Source organism: Vicia villosa, linkage group LG3, assembly GCF_029867415.1.
Source record: "Vicia villosa cultivar HV-30 ecotype Madison, WI linkage group LG3, Vvil1.0, whole genome shotgun sequence".
Lineage (NCBI taxonomy): Eukaryota > Viridiplantae > Streptophyta > Magnoliopsida > Fabales > Fabaceae > Vicia > Vicia villosa.
The window spans coordinates 58,729,991-58,744,892 of record NC_081182.1 but is presented as its reverse complement, the minus strand read 5'-3'; the positions used below and the strand labels follow the sequence as shown (position 1 = coordinate 58,744,892).

The 14,902-nt window shown below is 34.1% G+C and overlaps 1 protein-coding gene across 2 annotated transcripts; it reads right to left on the bottom strand.

Moving 5' to 3' along the window:
- Positions 1-1,139: 1,139 nt before the first annotated feature.
- LOC131661588 (regulator of nonsense transcripts UPF2-like) lies at positions 1,140-13,907 on the bottom strand. Of its 2 annotated transcripts, none has more exons than XM_058931181.1 (18): positions 13,666-13,907; positions 13,472-13,542; positions 13,063-13,153; positions 10,602-10,804; positions 9,028-9,372; positions 8,745-8,849; positions 8,482-8,609; positions 7,585-7,758; positions 7,390-7,471; positions 6,481-6,768; positions 6,180-6,377; positions 5,981-6,082; positions 5,393-5,644; positions 5,061-5,279; positions 4,525-4,695; positions 3,809-3,994; positions 2,691-3,155; positions 1,140-2,364 (listed from the first exon to the last, which is right to left on the bottom strand). In XM_058931181.1, exons 2-18 carry the CDS (start codon positions 13,538-13,540, stop codon positions 1,858-1,860), a joined length of 3,585 nt encoding a protein of 1,194 aa, XP_058787164.1. In that variant the 5' UTR covers positions 13,541-13,542; positions 13,666-13,907; the 3' UTR covers positions 1,140-1,857. The 2 variants fall into 2 exon arrangements, with proteins under 2 accessions (XP_058787164.1, XP_058787165.1); XM_058931182.1 differs by having other exon boundaries at positions 13,063-13,150.
- Between the last annotated feature and the right edge of the window lie 995 nt (positions 13,908-14,902).

Genomic DNA, 14,902 nt, shown 5'->3' with positions numbered 1-14,902 from the left:
GAGGCAAAGGAGCTGGCAGCGGAGGTGGTGGACGCAGAGGAGGCGCTAGAGGCAAAGGAGGGGTGCATATGTTGTCTGGCACACACGGCAGTGACCGTGCTGATTATTTTGATGTTTGTAATTTGATTACATTTATGTATTTTTTTTTATTATGTATATGACATGACTATTTGGATGATGTATATGACGTATTATTTTGATGTATTATATAACATTGAATAGACATATCACTATTTTGATGTATTATTCTGTTGCACAAAAAATTAGAGTTTTAGAATGAAAGTTTAAAATATAGCAGAAGGTTTCGTAGGTACATCTACGGAACATTCTGTTTTTAGGACGTTCTGTAGCTACATCTACGGAAGTTTCTCCAAACTAAATTAAGTTGAAGTTTTTTCAACGTTTACCATTTTAAACTGCTTCCATAGATGTAGTTCCGGAAAAAAAAAAAAAATTGAACAACAAAAAAAGTATTTCCTAATATATATCTCCGGAAGCAAGGACATTAACGTAATTGTGCTAGGTGCCTAAAAATATTAAAGGGTGGATTGAGATATTTTCTTACTTTTTACCAAAAGATTAAAGAAAGATCCATCCATGTAAACTCCGAACATGTGACGGATTATGAGTATTGATTTACTTATCCTCATCATTTAATCAAAACTAAATGTTAAATACTTCGTTATTCATAGACAACATGCATCTCTAGATATTTTCTTTAATCAAAATAAAATTGATCACAAGACTTCTTTTCTTTTTTTAGCAAAGATTGAAGAAAGATCCACCCATGTAAACTCCGAACATTTGACAATTCTTACTTGAGATTGTTTTACTTATCCTCATTATCAAATGAGATTGTTTTACTTATCCTCATTATCAAATCAAAACTAAATGTTTAAATACTTAACTTCATTAGTGTGGTTTTAACTGTATCTAAATGCTTAAATACTTAACTCCGATAATGTGAAAATGCATCTCCAAAATCAGATAATATTTTAGATTTTTCCCGAGAGTGTGATAACAATTAATAGGGCACCTCTAACAATTCCCCCAACAAAAGGCATAAATATGAATATCACCAGAAACTCAAATCAGTTAAGTTAAATAACCATATATTAACAACACGCTTCACGCTCAAGTAAATTAATATTGGGGAATTAGACCATTATCTAAAGTTTTTACAAGAGGAAATCCCAACTTTTAAATACAGTACAATCTACACTCTCAACAGAATGGGATCAAATAGATCCACACTTCAGTCTATAAAGAATTACTCTTTGAACTAGAATGTAATGCTGCTGATATGTATAACATGCATGGGAGACATTCAGAAACCATGACCAAGACAATAGAGGTTGATTGATTCTTAAACTGATGTTCGATAGTTCTCTGCTAGTTGACAAGGTTTCAAGACAAATTTTGCCTCTACTCATTCTTCCTTCAAAGTAACAACAAGCCAACCTCGCCGACTTGACAAAATAACAACAGCCAAAACCATGCATTTAGTAATTGTCTCCACACAGAACTATACATGAGGTCAGGAGGTCATGATATAATTACAGGAATCCACTTGTTACAATCCTGCACATCAACTTACGTCCAGAGTTCAAAATAGTGTGCACAACACCCCACAAACCAGGCATCATCCGTGAACCATGCTTGAAACCGCCACTTACCAAAAAGCAAGGGGCTTGACATTGCCAATAATAGTTTGAAGATTAGAATATGATAGTGGCACAAGAGGTCAGGTCATAACTAATCACGAATATCTGATGAACTTTGTTTTGAAATATCCGTCGTGCTGAGGAGAAGCAGATTGCACAAAATACCTGCCTTCCATATTCACTCAACTATCATTCACCTTCTTCTACTATAGTAGATCCCACCGCCAGAATAGTAGTTATGATGACGATGCCGTGATCCACCACCCCTGCCACTGGTTCCTTCAAAAGAGTTTCCACGACCACCAGCTTTGTTACTTCCACTTTGCATCCAGTTTGTTGGTTGGGCCCCTAATCCATTAAACTCTTCCTCCTCTCTATCATTATACTCCAAGATAAGCCTCTTAATGTCTTCTTTCTCCTGAAGCTCAGCTGCTTCTTTTTGTTTCGTACTCTGCACCAGTGAGGAATCACTGGGGATGTACATCTGCTTTGTTTGTTGTTTGTTCCCACGCTTCACCAGAACTTTCACCTGAACCTCTTTGTTTATGTCAGCATCGTCATCTAAGGCTTCGTCGCCACTTTCCCCACCAGTTCCTCTCCCATGATGATCCTTGGCGGATCCTTCAAATACATTCATTGGAATCATCATATTCAATGTAGGACGACCCCGCAGCTCCAGTCGCCGCTGCTCCATACTTTCCTGCATAAATTATGATACAAGCACCATGAATATATGTTATAAACCCAGCAGCCAAACATTGTATACATCAAGAAAATGCTAACCCCTCCTTCCAAAGAAAATATAATCTTACGCAAGCTAGTTGAAATTTAGGAATTTGGTGGGCAAGAGAGAAGACAAGACATGATAAATTTAGAAAATAAAGCTCTTAACTAATTGAGATATTGTGCCATAAAAAACTAAACTATTTTGAAAACAATCTGTGTCCAGATAAACCATCAAATTTTGCAGAAAAGGAATCAGGACTCAGGAGCAAGTAAACATGATAAAATAAGTAAAACCCTTGCCTGTAAGACAGCCTTGAGCTCCTGATCAAAATTGGCTTCTTCCAATGGGTCGACTTCTGTCACCTTCTGTCTTACATGGACTTCATCTTCATCATCAGAAGCAGGTCCGTCCTCATCCTCCTCGTCATCCTCAGTCTCACACCCATCATCATGATTCTCCTCATCCAACTCTTCATCATCATGTCCTTCCACATCAATTACGTCACTCCCTGAATCATGCTCACCGTCATTGACATTATCTTGCACTCCATTTTCCTCAGTGCCGTTATCATTGTTCTGTTTATTGCGGACCATCGCAGTGGAAGTGGTCCTACTTAAGGGCTTATCAGTGTCAGAATGTTTTTCACTACTGGCCTTATCAGCAGAAACTATTCGATCATGCTCCTCGAGTTCCACTAGAGCTGCATTCACCTCATCAGCAGAATTGTAACGAACCATACTTGGACGCAAGTCCGCAAACAGATCCTACAGAACAATCAATTGTCCAAAAATAGCAAATGTAAGAAAATGAATATCCATCAGTATACAAGAGTTAGCGACAGTTTTTGGAATCTACTGACAAGCATTCTAAAAGAGGTATATAAGTCCATTGTTGCTTGTTGCTAGAATGAGGGAATAAAGAGGTGAAAGGAAAATGTTGGCAGCTACATTTTCCCACAAGTAATACCATATTTTTCAAGGTGGTTATTCCATGAAAATTCTATTCTTGTTCCGAACTTCACTCCGTATTAAAACATATCCTGTTACTGGACTTGTCAAATTAACAAATTAAACTATTCATCGTGTTAGTCTTAAACAGATCCTATTTTATACCAACGCTTAATTCTATAATATAAAGGTAGTACATGGCAACAAGGTCACTCGGATAATATCTTCTGGAGTACCAGAATAAAGAACAAAAAGACTTCTTCATGTGCATTACCAAAATAAGCACAAACAAGATAAATATAAATAACTATTAGTGCATAAAGCTACAACATCTCGGCATATCCAATTCTAAATATTTTAATGTCAAATATGATGCCATCCCAAAGAGGTAATGAATCATCAAATATGTAAATTAACACATCAATCATTCACTCGTAATGAAATTCAGTAAAAAAAAGGCTCCAACTGACCTGCAAGTCAAATTCAACATCCAGAGGCAATGCACCTTTGCTTAAAATATACCTTTGGAAGTGTATCAGGAACCGATCAAGTTTCTTCTTAGAAGAGCCATGATCAAAGTAATGGCCACAAGTTTCAAGTAGAGTAATGATCAACCTTATGCGGAAAAAATCTTCAGGTGGATCGAGTACATCTTGCTGACAGGATAAATAAACAAATTGATAGATGTCATGAGAAGGCTATCATATGTAAAATTGATCAATTAATGAAACCAATATAGTGTTCAAGTGTGTCTGTATTCAAGTCATATGGGAGAACATATTGATGAGATCTGTTGACTTCGGCAGTCATCATTTTACAAGTCAGTTTTGTGTATTGGGGTTAGACCTAAGCCCAAATTCTAAGATAGTATGAAACTCTATCCTAGGTATGTTGTTGGGTTTCCCATATCGTGCTCCCTCCTGACCGATCAGGCCTGGGTATGATGGGTGTGTTGGAAATTCCACCCTTAATTGGGGTCCACTCCTAGGCTTTAATTGTGGCAAATACGGGCTGCATTCATTGCAGTCTTAAACACCTTGTGTTGGGTGTAAGGGTTGTATTTATTCTCGCATTGTTTAGAAGTATGGCCTAAGTAGTGCTGACAAGGCATGGGCAATCCCCACCTTGAACCCTAAGTCTGAATTCTACAACTCTCATAAAAAGGTAAGTAGTATACAATCAATACCTCTGGTGTTCCATGGCCATATATAAGAATGAGATATAGTGTCTCAAAAATAACAGATGAGTCAGCATGCTTGTAGTTGTAAAGCTCCCCTAAAAATCGCATGTTGGCAACGCGTCTTTGTTGCATCCCATAGTCATTTAATTCCAGCCCAACTCTAATCTCCTCCAAAACCTGAAACCAAATACCAAAATCAACCCCATAAATGTTAGGAAAGTAAATGTCTACAAAAAATTCACACAAAAAGTTCCACTCTCCCTCGGGGTTAATTTCTAAAATTTGAAATAGTAAATTAAAAACTTAAACCAGAGAAAAATAGTAATAATTAGATTATAATTGACCATGTTAAATAATGTAAGCAACTTAAAACTGCGAGGCATCCTTTGCTCAGTCTGACCAAATTTACATGCTAACAAAGTTATGCGCAAACAATGCAGGAGCTAATTAATAAGTAGGTGTTTCTAAGGAGGCATCCTTCAAAATTCAGATGAGGAAGAGATGACAAATCAAGAAAGAAGTAAAATACCAAAAATAACAACCTCATCGACTATAGCTACAACAAACTCATCATGATAACGACTTAACCCAGCAGCAAGAGATGCAATCAGGTGGATCTGATCATATTTTCCTTTGTGAACCTTCATGAAGCATTTTAAAAGATACGGTTCACAATCACTCCATGGTAATTTACGAAGCTGCCTCAGCACATGCTCAATGGTAGACTTGTCAAGATCAGAGAAAAGTAATTTTCTGATATACTGCAATGAAGATATCACTATAATGTTAGTTGAGATTACTAAGTTAGAAGAGAAAGAAAAGGAAGTTGAAATAAGAATTGCACAAGAAAAGGAAGTTGAAATAAGAATTGCACCTGATGCAACGGAGGGCGGACTTTAGCTACTCGTGCAGACCTTTCAGGTGGCTTGCAAAGGTAGTATGCATTCTCCACCAAAGTGCTATGTCTAGGATCCAAGTTTTTAACATTCTTCAAGCGCATTAGTATCTCCAACATGTTACCCATGCGTATACTAGTTTCTGGAGAACGATACAGAAAACGACCACATGTTTCAAGAAGGTTGCAAGCTACATCAATGTTGTGATGACTAAAATCATCTAAACAGGCCTGAAATGATAAGAAAACATAAATTGAGGATTCAATATTTTACAATTATTTGATATATTCTTCATACACAAGTAACACAACTATTTGATCTAAGAACTAGTAAATGGAGGGTAACAGCCTATTTCACATGAGTATAACTTATAGGACTTCTGTAATCAGAATAGAATAGAATTTAAAAAGCTAGACAAAAATAATGTATAGTGGGAACCTGAAATCTATTGACAGTATAAGAACAGCCCCCAAAACAGAGTTTGCAAATTTAAGAAAATTGTTATTGACTTTTGTAATTAAAAGGAGTTAGCTACGGTATGCAATTTGTTTATTAGTCTCTTATACCTTCAAACAACTGAAGACCAGGCCAGCAGGGGCAACTTTGAACTTGCAAAGTTCTCCAATGAACCTGATATTCCTGATCTTTGTCTCAATATTCATCTGGTCCTGTTAAGACATTCCAAAAACAAGCTGACAAAAGTAATTACCTAATTTAAAGGGATGAAAAAATTGATTCAGTTCCAAAGATTTATGTAAAGTTAACCTTTTTATTTATTAAGAAGTTGAACTCCTCCTCTAACATCTGCAATAGAAGGGAGGAGACATCCTTCATACAAGTTGAGAGTGTAGCAACCATGCGTGAGTAATACGCTAGCAGCTCTAGAGAAGTCCTTGGAACACTGAACAAAGCCCTCACAAGTTTTTTCCGATTAGATTTTGAATTTAGATAACAGAACTCTACCTAGCATTTGTTTAACCAGAGGGAAAGAATCATTAATAATGATGTAAAAAATAACAATACAATTTAAGAATATATATTATAGAGCTCAATAAAATATCCTCACAGTTAATTGATCTATAAGGTCCCGGCTCACACAACCAGGAAGCCTCTGCAATAGAGCATCCAAATTTGTTCCTTCAAGACTTCTGAGTTTCTCTTTGTCATTCTCCCCTTTTTTTTCATTCTCTTTTTCTTTTTCCTTGTCTATGTCCAAATCTTTAGACTTTTCTTTTTCTTCTTTATCATCCACTCTCTCAGTGCTTTCCCCCTCTGGTAAAACAGTAGACTCTGTGGAGCCCTCTCCACTTTCAAAGGTGATCAGTTGGCTTTTGTCTGATTCAGGTAATATTTCCTAGATAATATCAATCTTTGAGTCAGAGATAGTTGCAGAACGTGAGTAAGAAAAGGAAAAAGAACCCAAGAAGATGTTACTCTGTCAGAAAAAGCTTCATATTATTCTTTAAGGAAGAATCATGCAATGGCAACTTAAGTTGTTGAAATTTGGAAAAAGTTCCTAGGGAAATGAGAGTACATGCTCCAAAACAAAGAAGTACAGGAAGAAATATGAAACACTACATAATTTATCAACATTTTATGAAATTGATGAATTACAGAATTCATATTGTTGAAACTATTGCTAGTTTCAAGCTATATATGAAGAATCAATCTAATTTTGCTAAAGATCAACTTTCCTCAAAGGTTAAGCATCGTGGTAGAGATCCAATAGATATATATTAGTATCTTATAAAAAAACAGCTAAAGACTGACGTAATGGAAATTGGATACTAAAAAGGGTCACACTATAACAATAAGAAAACAGTACACGACTGAGTTTCAAAGACCTAAGTTACAAGAGTTGAATACACATAGGTTTTTACCTTCATCCAATAGGGGGGAAATTAAAAAGCATGAAAAGACAGTAAAAAGAAGATACTAAAATAGGTTTTAAAAAATTGCCAATATGATTTCTTACAGTTAATTGATCTTGACTCTTCACAGATTGCTCATTGACTTTTGGCTCTGTTTCTCCCAAAAGCACAGCAGGAACAAAAGCTCTGGAGAAAAGCAACAAAGATTAATTTCCATCTAAAACAGGGATAAACCAACTAAAGAAATTTTTAAGCCATTGACGTTTACATCAAAGTTTTAAGCATGTAAGAACACAAACCTAAGATCTGGAAAACATTCATAAAAAGCCCTTGTATCTTCATCATCCCATATGGGTTCAACAGAAGAATCTTTCCCAGAAGCAGATGAAACGGCCTCCTCCCCACTAGTAACCCGTGTTGTGTGGCCATCCTCTGGCATTACAGGAGGCTGCATATCAAGTGCTTCAGCTAATCTGTAACAAAACAATCATAATTACAGGATAGAATAATTAAAAGGAATAATTAGAGACACCTCAGCAACATTGTACTGAAGGATGATTCCACTTATAGTCTATATTAGACAGAAGAAATCGACAGGAAGAATGAGAAGTCAAAGTTTAACAGCAAGTAAAGAAAGACTATTTTACAGAGACATTACAAATTATCCTTTTTATCAATTTGGGAGAGAACCTCGATGAGAGACATGAAGACCACCTCAAGGCTCAGACAACACTAAACTCTATATATGAACTTGAATGTTCTTACGTTTTCAACCAACAGAGATCTCGCGCATAAACTATTCTAACCCAAAGACAACCACATCCATATTTGCCTCAAATTTGATGAATGTGCCTCAATAACTCAACTCATTTATGACTTTTCTTAACGCGTAACTGCATAATATTTTGTAATAAGCCAAAACATGCATGGGCAGCCATACATGTACACCTTAAACCGGGGTCATAGTATTTTTGAAAATCCATATGTGAAAATATTTCAAGTCCCATATTAGTTAGAGATAGAGTTTTGAAAGAGTTTATATAGAGTGACGCCTCTCACCTTACACGCCAGTTCTATAAGAATGAGTTATGTTAAACTCTAATAATATACATAAAAATAAAAATTTAAAAAAAAAAAACAAAATAGCAATTATACATGTAAACATGAAAAGTCGAAACTAAACAAAAGCAACTTACGATGAGACATTGCGGTACAAATGGTCATATGATTTACGAAGTTTTTCATATGCAGAGAGATTTTCATCGCTTAGCTCGCCTTTTGCATTTAAAATCTTTGAATTTTCATGCTCCATTAATCGAAGTGACTGTCAAGAAATAAAAAGGCATCAATAACTACAAGAACAAAAATATTGGCACATACTTGATGGAAAAGGAAACTAGAAAAGAGAAGGCAAAGACAAACAAAAATAAATAATGTTTACAAATACAGAAATGCTTACAGAATGCTCGGACTGAAGTAGTTCAGCTGCAGCATCATAAAATGAAAAACATGCTTTCCGGATAACTTTCTTCTGATCTACCGTGATGTTAAGGCCTTTCAAAAACTGTATCAGAATGCCAATGTAGGAGTATTTATACACAGCTCTAGGCAGAACAAACAATCCTTAATACAAATAACGGTCGGAAAAAAACTTGCAATCATGATCAAGGAGGACTTTGAACAAAAATAATTAATAGAAGCATTGGTAATATAACTGATATAATGAATTAATAAAAAAATACCTCTTCCTGAACTTCCGGCCCACTAACAGAAAGTCCTAGAAAAATTCTTCCTTGCCGAGCAAAGCTGGAAAGAAGGGTCAAACTTGTTTGTGTAGCTTCCCGGTCTTTCAGCTGTTCCACACTGGTAAGATCTTTTATAATATTGATAAAAATTCCACCATCTTCAATAACACCAACCAAAAAAAGCTCAATTAGAAGTTTCAGAGAGCTCCGCTTCTTCATTGCCTTTAAGTTTCTGTCTGAATCTGATTCATCACCAGATTTTCCAGGAGAGAAGACTTTGAGAAGCCCTTGAATCAGAGTTGGCACGAAATCCTTGTACCTTTGATGAAGCAGAGAGCATATCTTTCCGAAAAAGAGAAATGACCATATACCAGAAATCAAATATTTTAGGTAACATGCACCGCATAAAATAATGGAAACTTTTTAAAATTCAGTGGTAACAGTAATTCACGTTCTAGACTAATCAATTATTTGATTTTGATTATCGTTGTATAATAGAAGAGTTTAGTAAGATAAGAAAGACAAGTACAAAGAAACATGAATAGAAATTACAAACAATAATAATGCAACGACAGGCCAAAATGAACAACAACGGAATACAAAAGATATACAGCATAGATTGAAAAGCCATACCAATTACTACACGAGAAAATACACTTATGCTAATTTACAGACTCGCAATATGTGCTGAGCCTGTGAGCTATGAGTGTTATGGTAATAGTGTAGGCCTGGCCTCGTACTAATAGCACTACACTAACAGTACATGTGGCCTAAGCAATAAATTGGAGTGGAAGGCTTGTGTTTTGTATCTCGTATACACCTTATTAATGTGACATTATGGAGTCCTAGTCCTACTGCCTCCCTTTTCTTTCTTCCCTTCCTAAACCATAAAGTTTCAACAGTCAATAAGATTTAGGTATATGTTTAAAAAGAATTTCTATTAAAATAAATTTAAAAATTAGGGAGTGTATAAGATTGAGATTTCAAGAATAATCTTTAAGATTTTAAAAGACTTGGTAAGATTATATTGACTTTTCATACTTTTTTTAAAAGATTGTTTATGATCATGATTTTTCAATTTGGATTTAAACTGATTTATAATAAAAGATTTTTAAGACTTTGAACTATTTCGTGGATTTTAAAGATTTGAAAGAATTCAATGAAAATATTTATTAAAAAAAGTAAATAAAAAAGAATAAATAGAGAATTCATGCAAGAACTCAGTTCTTCTCACTCTTATTTTATACTTATCATAGCTCCACACCCAAAAGAAATAATACACCTTGGACTCTCGTCTCTAGTCCACTGCTAGCAAGGCACTCGTAAGAACACCCACCAAATTCAACAAGAACAATGATGATTCTTTAAATAGTTCAACATAAAATTCACCAAAACACATTCTTTGCAATACATAATGCCGATGAAAGAGGAAAACACACGGTAAACAAACAGTATGAATTTCAAATTCATGGACCCAGAGCAAAGTAAGGAGTACAGTAAAGGATATCTTTTCTTCCAAGGAAATAGTTTCTTTTGTGTAGAAATAGGAGAAAAAACGGAAATGCGCATACCTGAACAGCTGCTTGTATATCAGAACTTCTAAGCTTTGCATCACATATAGCCCCCACTGCTTCACTAACAAATTTGCTTAAGTTGACACTTCGCAAGTCATCCATTAGTGATTCACGCTGCTCTTCATTAATCTGCCTCAGTTTCTTAATAACTGCAGTGTTGCGCTTAATGCTGGAATCCAAGGTCCTAAAAAATCCTGAGTCTGCATTGAACATCATACTGTATTACTATTTGTACAACAAGTATGTGCAACAATAGGTATAACAAAAAAGCAGCTAACTAGTACTCAAAGAGCTTCAAACTTAAGGGTGATTTGTTTAACATTGTAAAGTCCCAAAGCCAGAATGATATTCCTTTATATACTGTTACTAGGAAAGTTTGTACGAGGTATAATTCATAATGTATATGGTAGGAACTTAGTACTCGTAGGACATTTTTCAAAATACTGATTGAAAATTAAAAAATTAAAATAAAAAAATAGGAGGGGGAGTTTCAATTGCTTGAGTTTTAAACTGATTTTTAATCCATTGGAATTTAAGATTCCCAACCTTTAGGGTATGTTTGGATTGGTGGTATGAGATGGGATGGGACGGTTGGTAATTAATGAGATTCCATTGTTTGGATTTGTAAATAATGGATGGAATGGAATAGGATGGAATCCATTCCATCCAATTCCCCTTTTTTTTTTGTTCCATCTAATTTGAGGTATGGATGAAATGAGACATTTTTAATAAAATAGCCAAACAATGAAGTGGGATCTATATTCCATTCCGCTTTGTTATGTTTCATTCTGCTCCGCTCTGTTATGTTCCATCAATCCAAACATAACCTTAAAATGGGAATGAAAGGTGAGGAAAACATGGGTAAACACTAAACACTCCTGGGAATCAATAAAGCTCAAAACCTTTTTTATAAAACGGCAAACAAATATGGAGATGTTTCACTTGCATTTCGTACCTCTCACTCTCCCTGGAATAATTTTAAATAGTTTTAAACAAATACAACCTTAAGATGATAAATGTTAAAACAACAACTTAATCGTTTCCCTACTATGATTGAGTACACATACTAATTGATCCGATTATATACAAAATTCTCAAGGAGGCCATTAGATCAAATTATCTATTAGACTATTTATTATTATTACACGGTGGTTATTATATTATTAGGAGCACTTTAATGGCAGTTATCATATTATTAGGTGCAATTATGTTTTATTAACTTTGTGTGTTTATGTTTAGAATAAATAGGAAAAGATAGAGGAGAGTTTATTATCGGGGAACTATTGGAAGGTAAGTGAGAGATCAAGACTCTCGAAACCTTGAAAACAATTGTCCTAGAGAATAATTAGTATATTTACATTAGCAGCAAGAAGCTTTCAGAATCAAGGTTGCAGCCTGTAATCCTGTATCACATCCCCATGCAGAAGCAACTGTAATAATCTATCTCCTTGATCAAGTTTGCAAATGCGATGTTCTGTGTAATACTCCTGACTCCTATACAAATTAAAAAACTATACTACCTTTTCCCTTAAATATAGGACTCCTATAGTAAAACACGAGAATTAAGAAAGTTGGTTGGTGTACTAAATGTATTGACTATTCGTATAATTTTAAAAGTTTATTCCTAGGATAGATAAATAGCTAACATTTATGTAAAAGTATTTACTATTACACATGTGATTTAATTTGGGGTATGTTGGTAAAAAAAATGATTAATGCACTTCTAAAGTTAAAGAGGGTTTTATAAAAAGGGACAAAGAAAAAACTCAAGAGGATCTTATAGTTAGGGACAAAGATAGCCCTATTTAATTATTTCCTTTACTAAGATACTGATGTAAGTGTGTCATCAGGATTTTTTTGAGGATCTAGGTTCCGATTTATCTTTCAAAACATGACAATTAAGAAATACATTATGTACAGTTAGTAAAATGTATCCAGCAACAGTTGTCCAAGTAACTATTTGAAGTCTCGGCTATTTTGTTTTGTTATGTTTAGTAAAATGTATTCTGTCTATGTTATTCTTGCTATGCATAGCCAGTCTCAAGCCTAGATAAAAAGAGAAGGTTGTGTTATACAGTCAACGTAAAACTTTATCAAATCTCTATGACATAGATCAAATACGTAAATGTCAGAATTTGATCCATGTAGCCGATCTCAGTTAAATCAAATCTCTATGACATAGATCAAATACGTAAATGCCAGAATTTGATCCACGTAGCCGACCTCAGTTAATGGGATAAGACTTGATTGTTATTGTTGTATGTTTAGCTATGGAGGAGGACCAAGACCTAGTGTCTAGGCTAGAATTCAACTCAGAGAATATGCAAGTAGTTTACTAAAGGACTTGGGAAGTCGGTAATCACTTATGCTACCGCTCAACTCAGCATTAAATCATTTTAAACATTCCTATTTGACAGCCAAAAAAACTAATTCAAAAAAAATAAGAATAAAAACAGACCAGGCCTGTCAGGATTCAAATTGCTTTGACGTAAGGCCATTTTTGCCTCGATTGATTTCTTGATTTCTTCAAGGTGATCAACAGCTTCCTGCTGATGATTAAAGAAGACAGAAGTCAACTGAGTCAGTGTATAACAAAACACTAGCAAAAAAACTTGATTAAACAATATACAAATCATAAAATCCATTCATGAATACAAAAATCCACAGCAATTTCATTGTGAAGGAAAAAAGAGAATCGAATATGAGATTAGCAGAGTGAAGTAACGGATGAAGAGGATAGGGGAAGATGTTGATTTCTGGAAGAAACCGAACAATGGTGGTTTTGTGGAGTTTTTTGGTTTCGAACCATCTACCCACTCCGTACAGTATAGTAGACACATAAGTACAAGTGATTAACTAAATTTTACCTGATTTTCGGCCATGGAAAAGGAAGCATCAGAGGCAGCAACAGGACTCACTTCCTTATCAATAGTCATATCTAATAAAGAGAGAAGAGGAGATGAAAAACAAAATTGAAACATGAGGAAAAGAGAGATTAGAACAGATTGCAATTATGAACAAGATGAAGATGATAATCGGATTTGTGTTACGAGTTCCTCACTTTCGTTGATCGCCGATTTGTGTTCGCCTGCGTTTCCTTCCTTCTGCTCGTAACCCTAACCCTAACCCTAACGTTTTTTTTGTTTTTTTAATTTTTCAGTGCGGTGCGTGATTTTGTGAATGCAAGATCATGAGGATGAGTGCCAAAACTGAGGTGAAAGTAACAACAAACAAGATGAAGAACTTTTGTTGCTTTTTCTTTTGATTCATCTAATCTAATTATTTAACCAGTGTTATTAGATTTGAAAAATGCAATGTTTCAAAGTAATTATCACTTTACAATATCAATATGTATCAGTTTTTTTAAAATAAAAAATTGGAGGAGTGAGAAAAAAAATGAAATATAATTTTTATCATTTATTTTAAATTGTTCAAATTTATATAAAAATGTCATTCTCATATAATACGTCCTCTGAATTGAATATTGTTAATCAATTAATATTCTAAAATAAAATAGTCAAATTTAATTTTATTAATTAATATTTACTAATTATTATTAGTAATACCCATTGATTACACAAAAACATATAATACACATTAAACCCTAAAATAAATAAGAAAAAACACTATTTTTCGTACAGATAATAATATCATTACCAAATTCCAGTTTTGCAAGTGAGTGTCAGTATCATATAGTTTACAGCCATAATACCTTTGGCAATATCCTAAAAAGTCTTAGCTCCTTGAAAATTTAAAATTTAGCAAAATCAATGGGACCTCTAATCCTCTATGTTACAGTATACCAAATTTAAAAATATAAAGGTTAAACAATAAAATCAGTTGCTACATGACAACGTATTTATTATGTGTTAACAATGTTTAATCCCTGAGGAACATTTCCAGCACCCTTTTCTTACTTTTAACTTGTCTAACTTTTACACATAACTAGTAACAAACCCGTGAATACGTACGGGTTCTGGTGTGGGATGCGCATTTTTTGAATACTTAAAAATATTGGAAAATATAGTTAGAAAAAAAATTTAGTTTTGAAGAATTATATTAAAAATAAAAAGTTACATAAATAAAAGAAAAATTGTAAAATTATTAAACAAATTATAAAATATATACAATAATATGTATATGACATTTATGTTTCATGAAAAAAATAATAAAAATAAATGTTGTGAAAATAAAACAAATTAGAAAATGGAGAAATGAATAAGTCAAAACTAGATTTTTGTAAAAAGAAAATATGAAGTGTAAAATGTTATATACTCCCTCCGATCTCATATATAAGC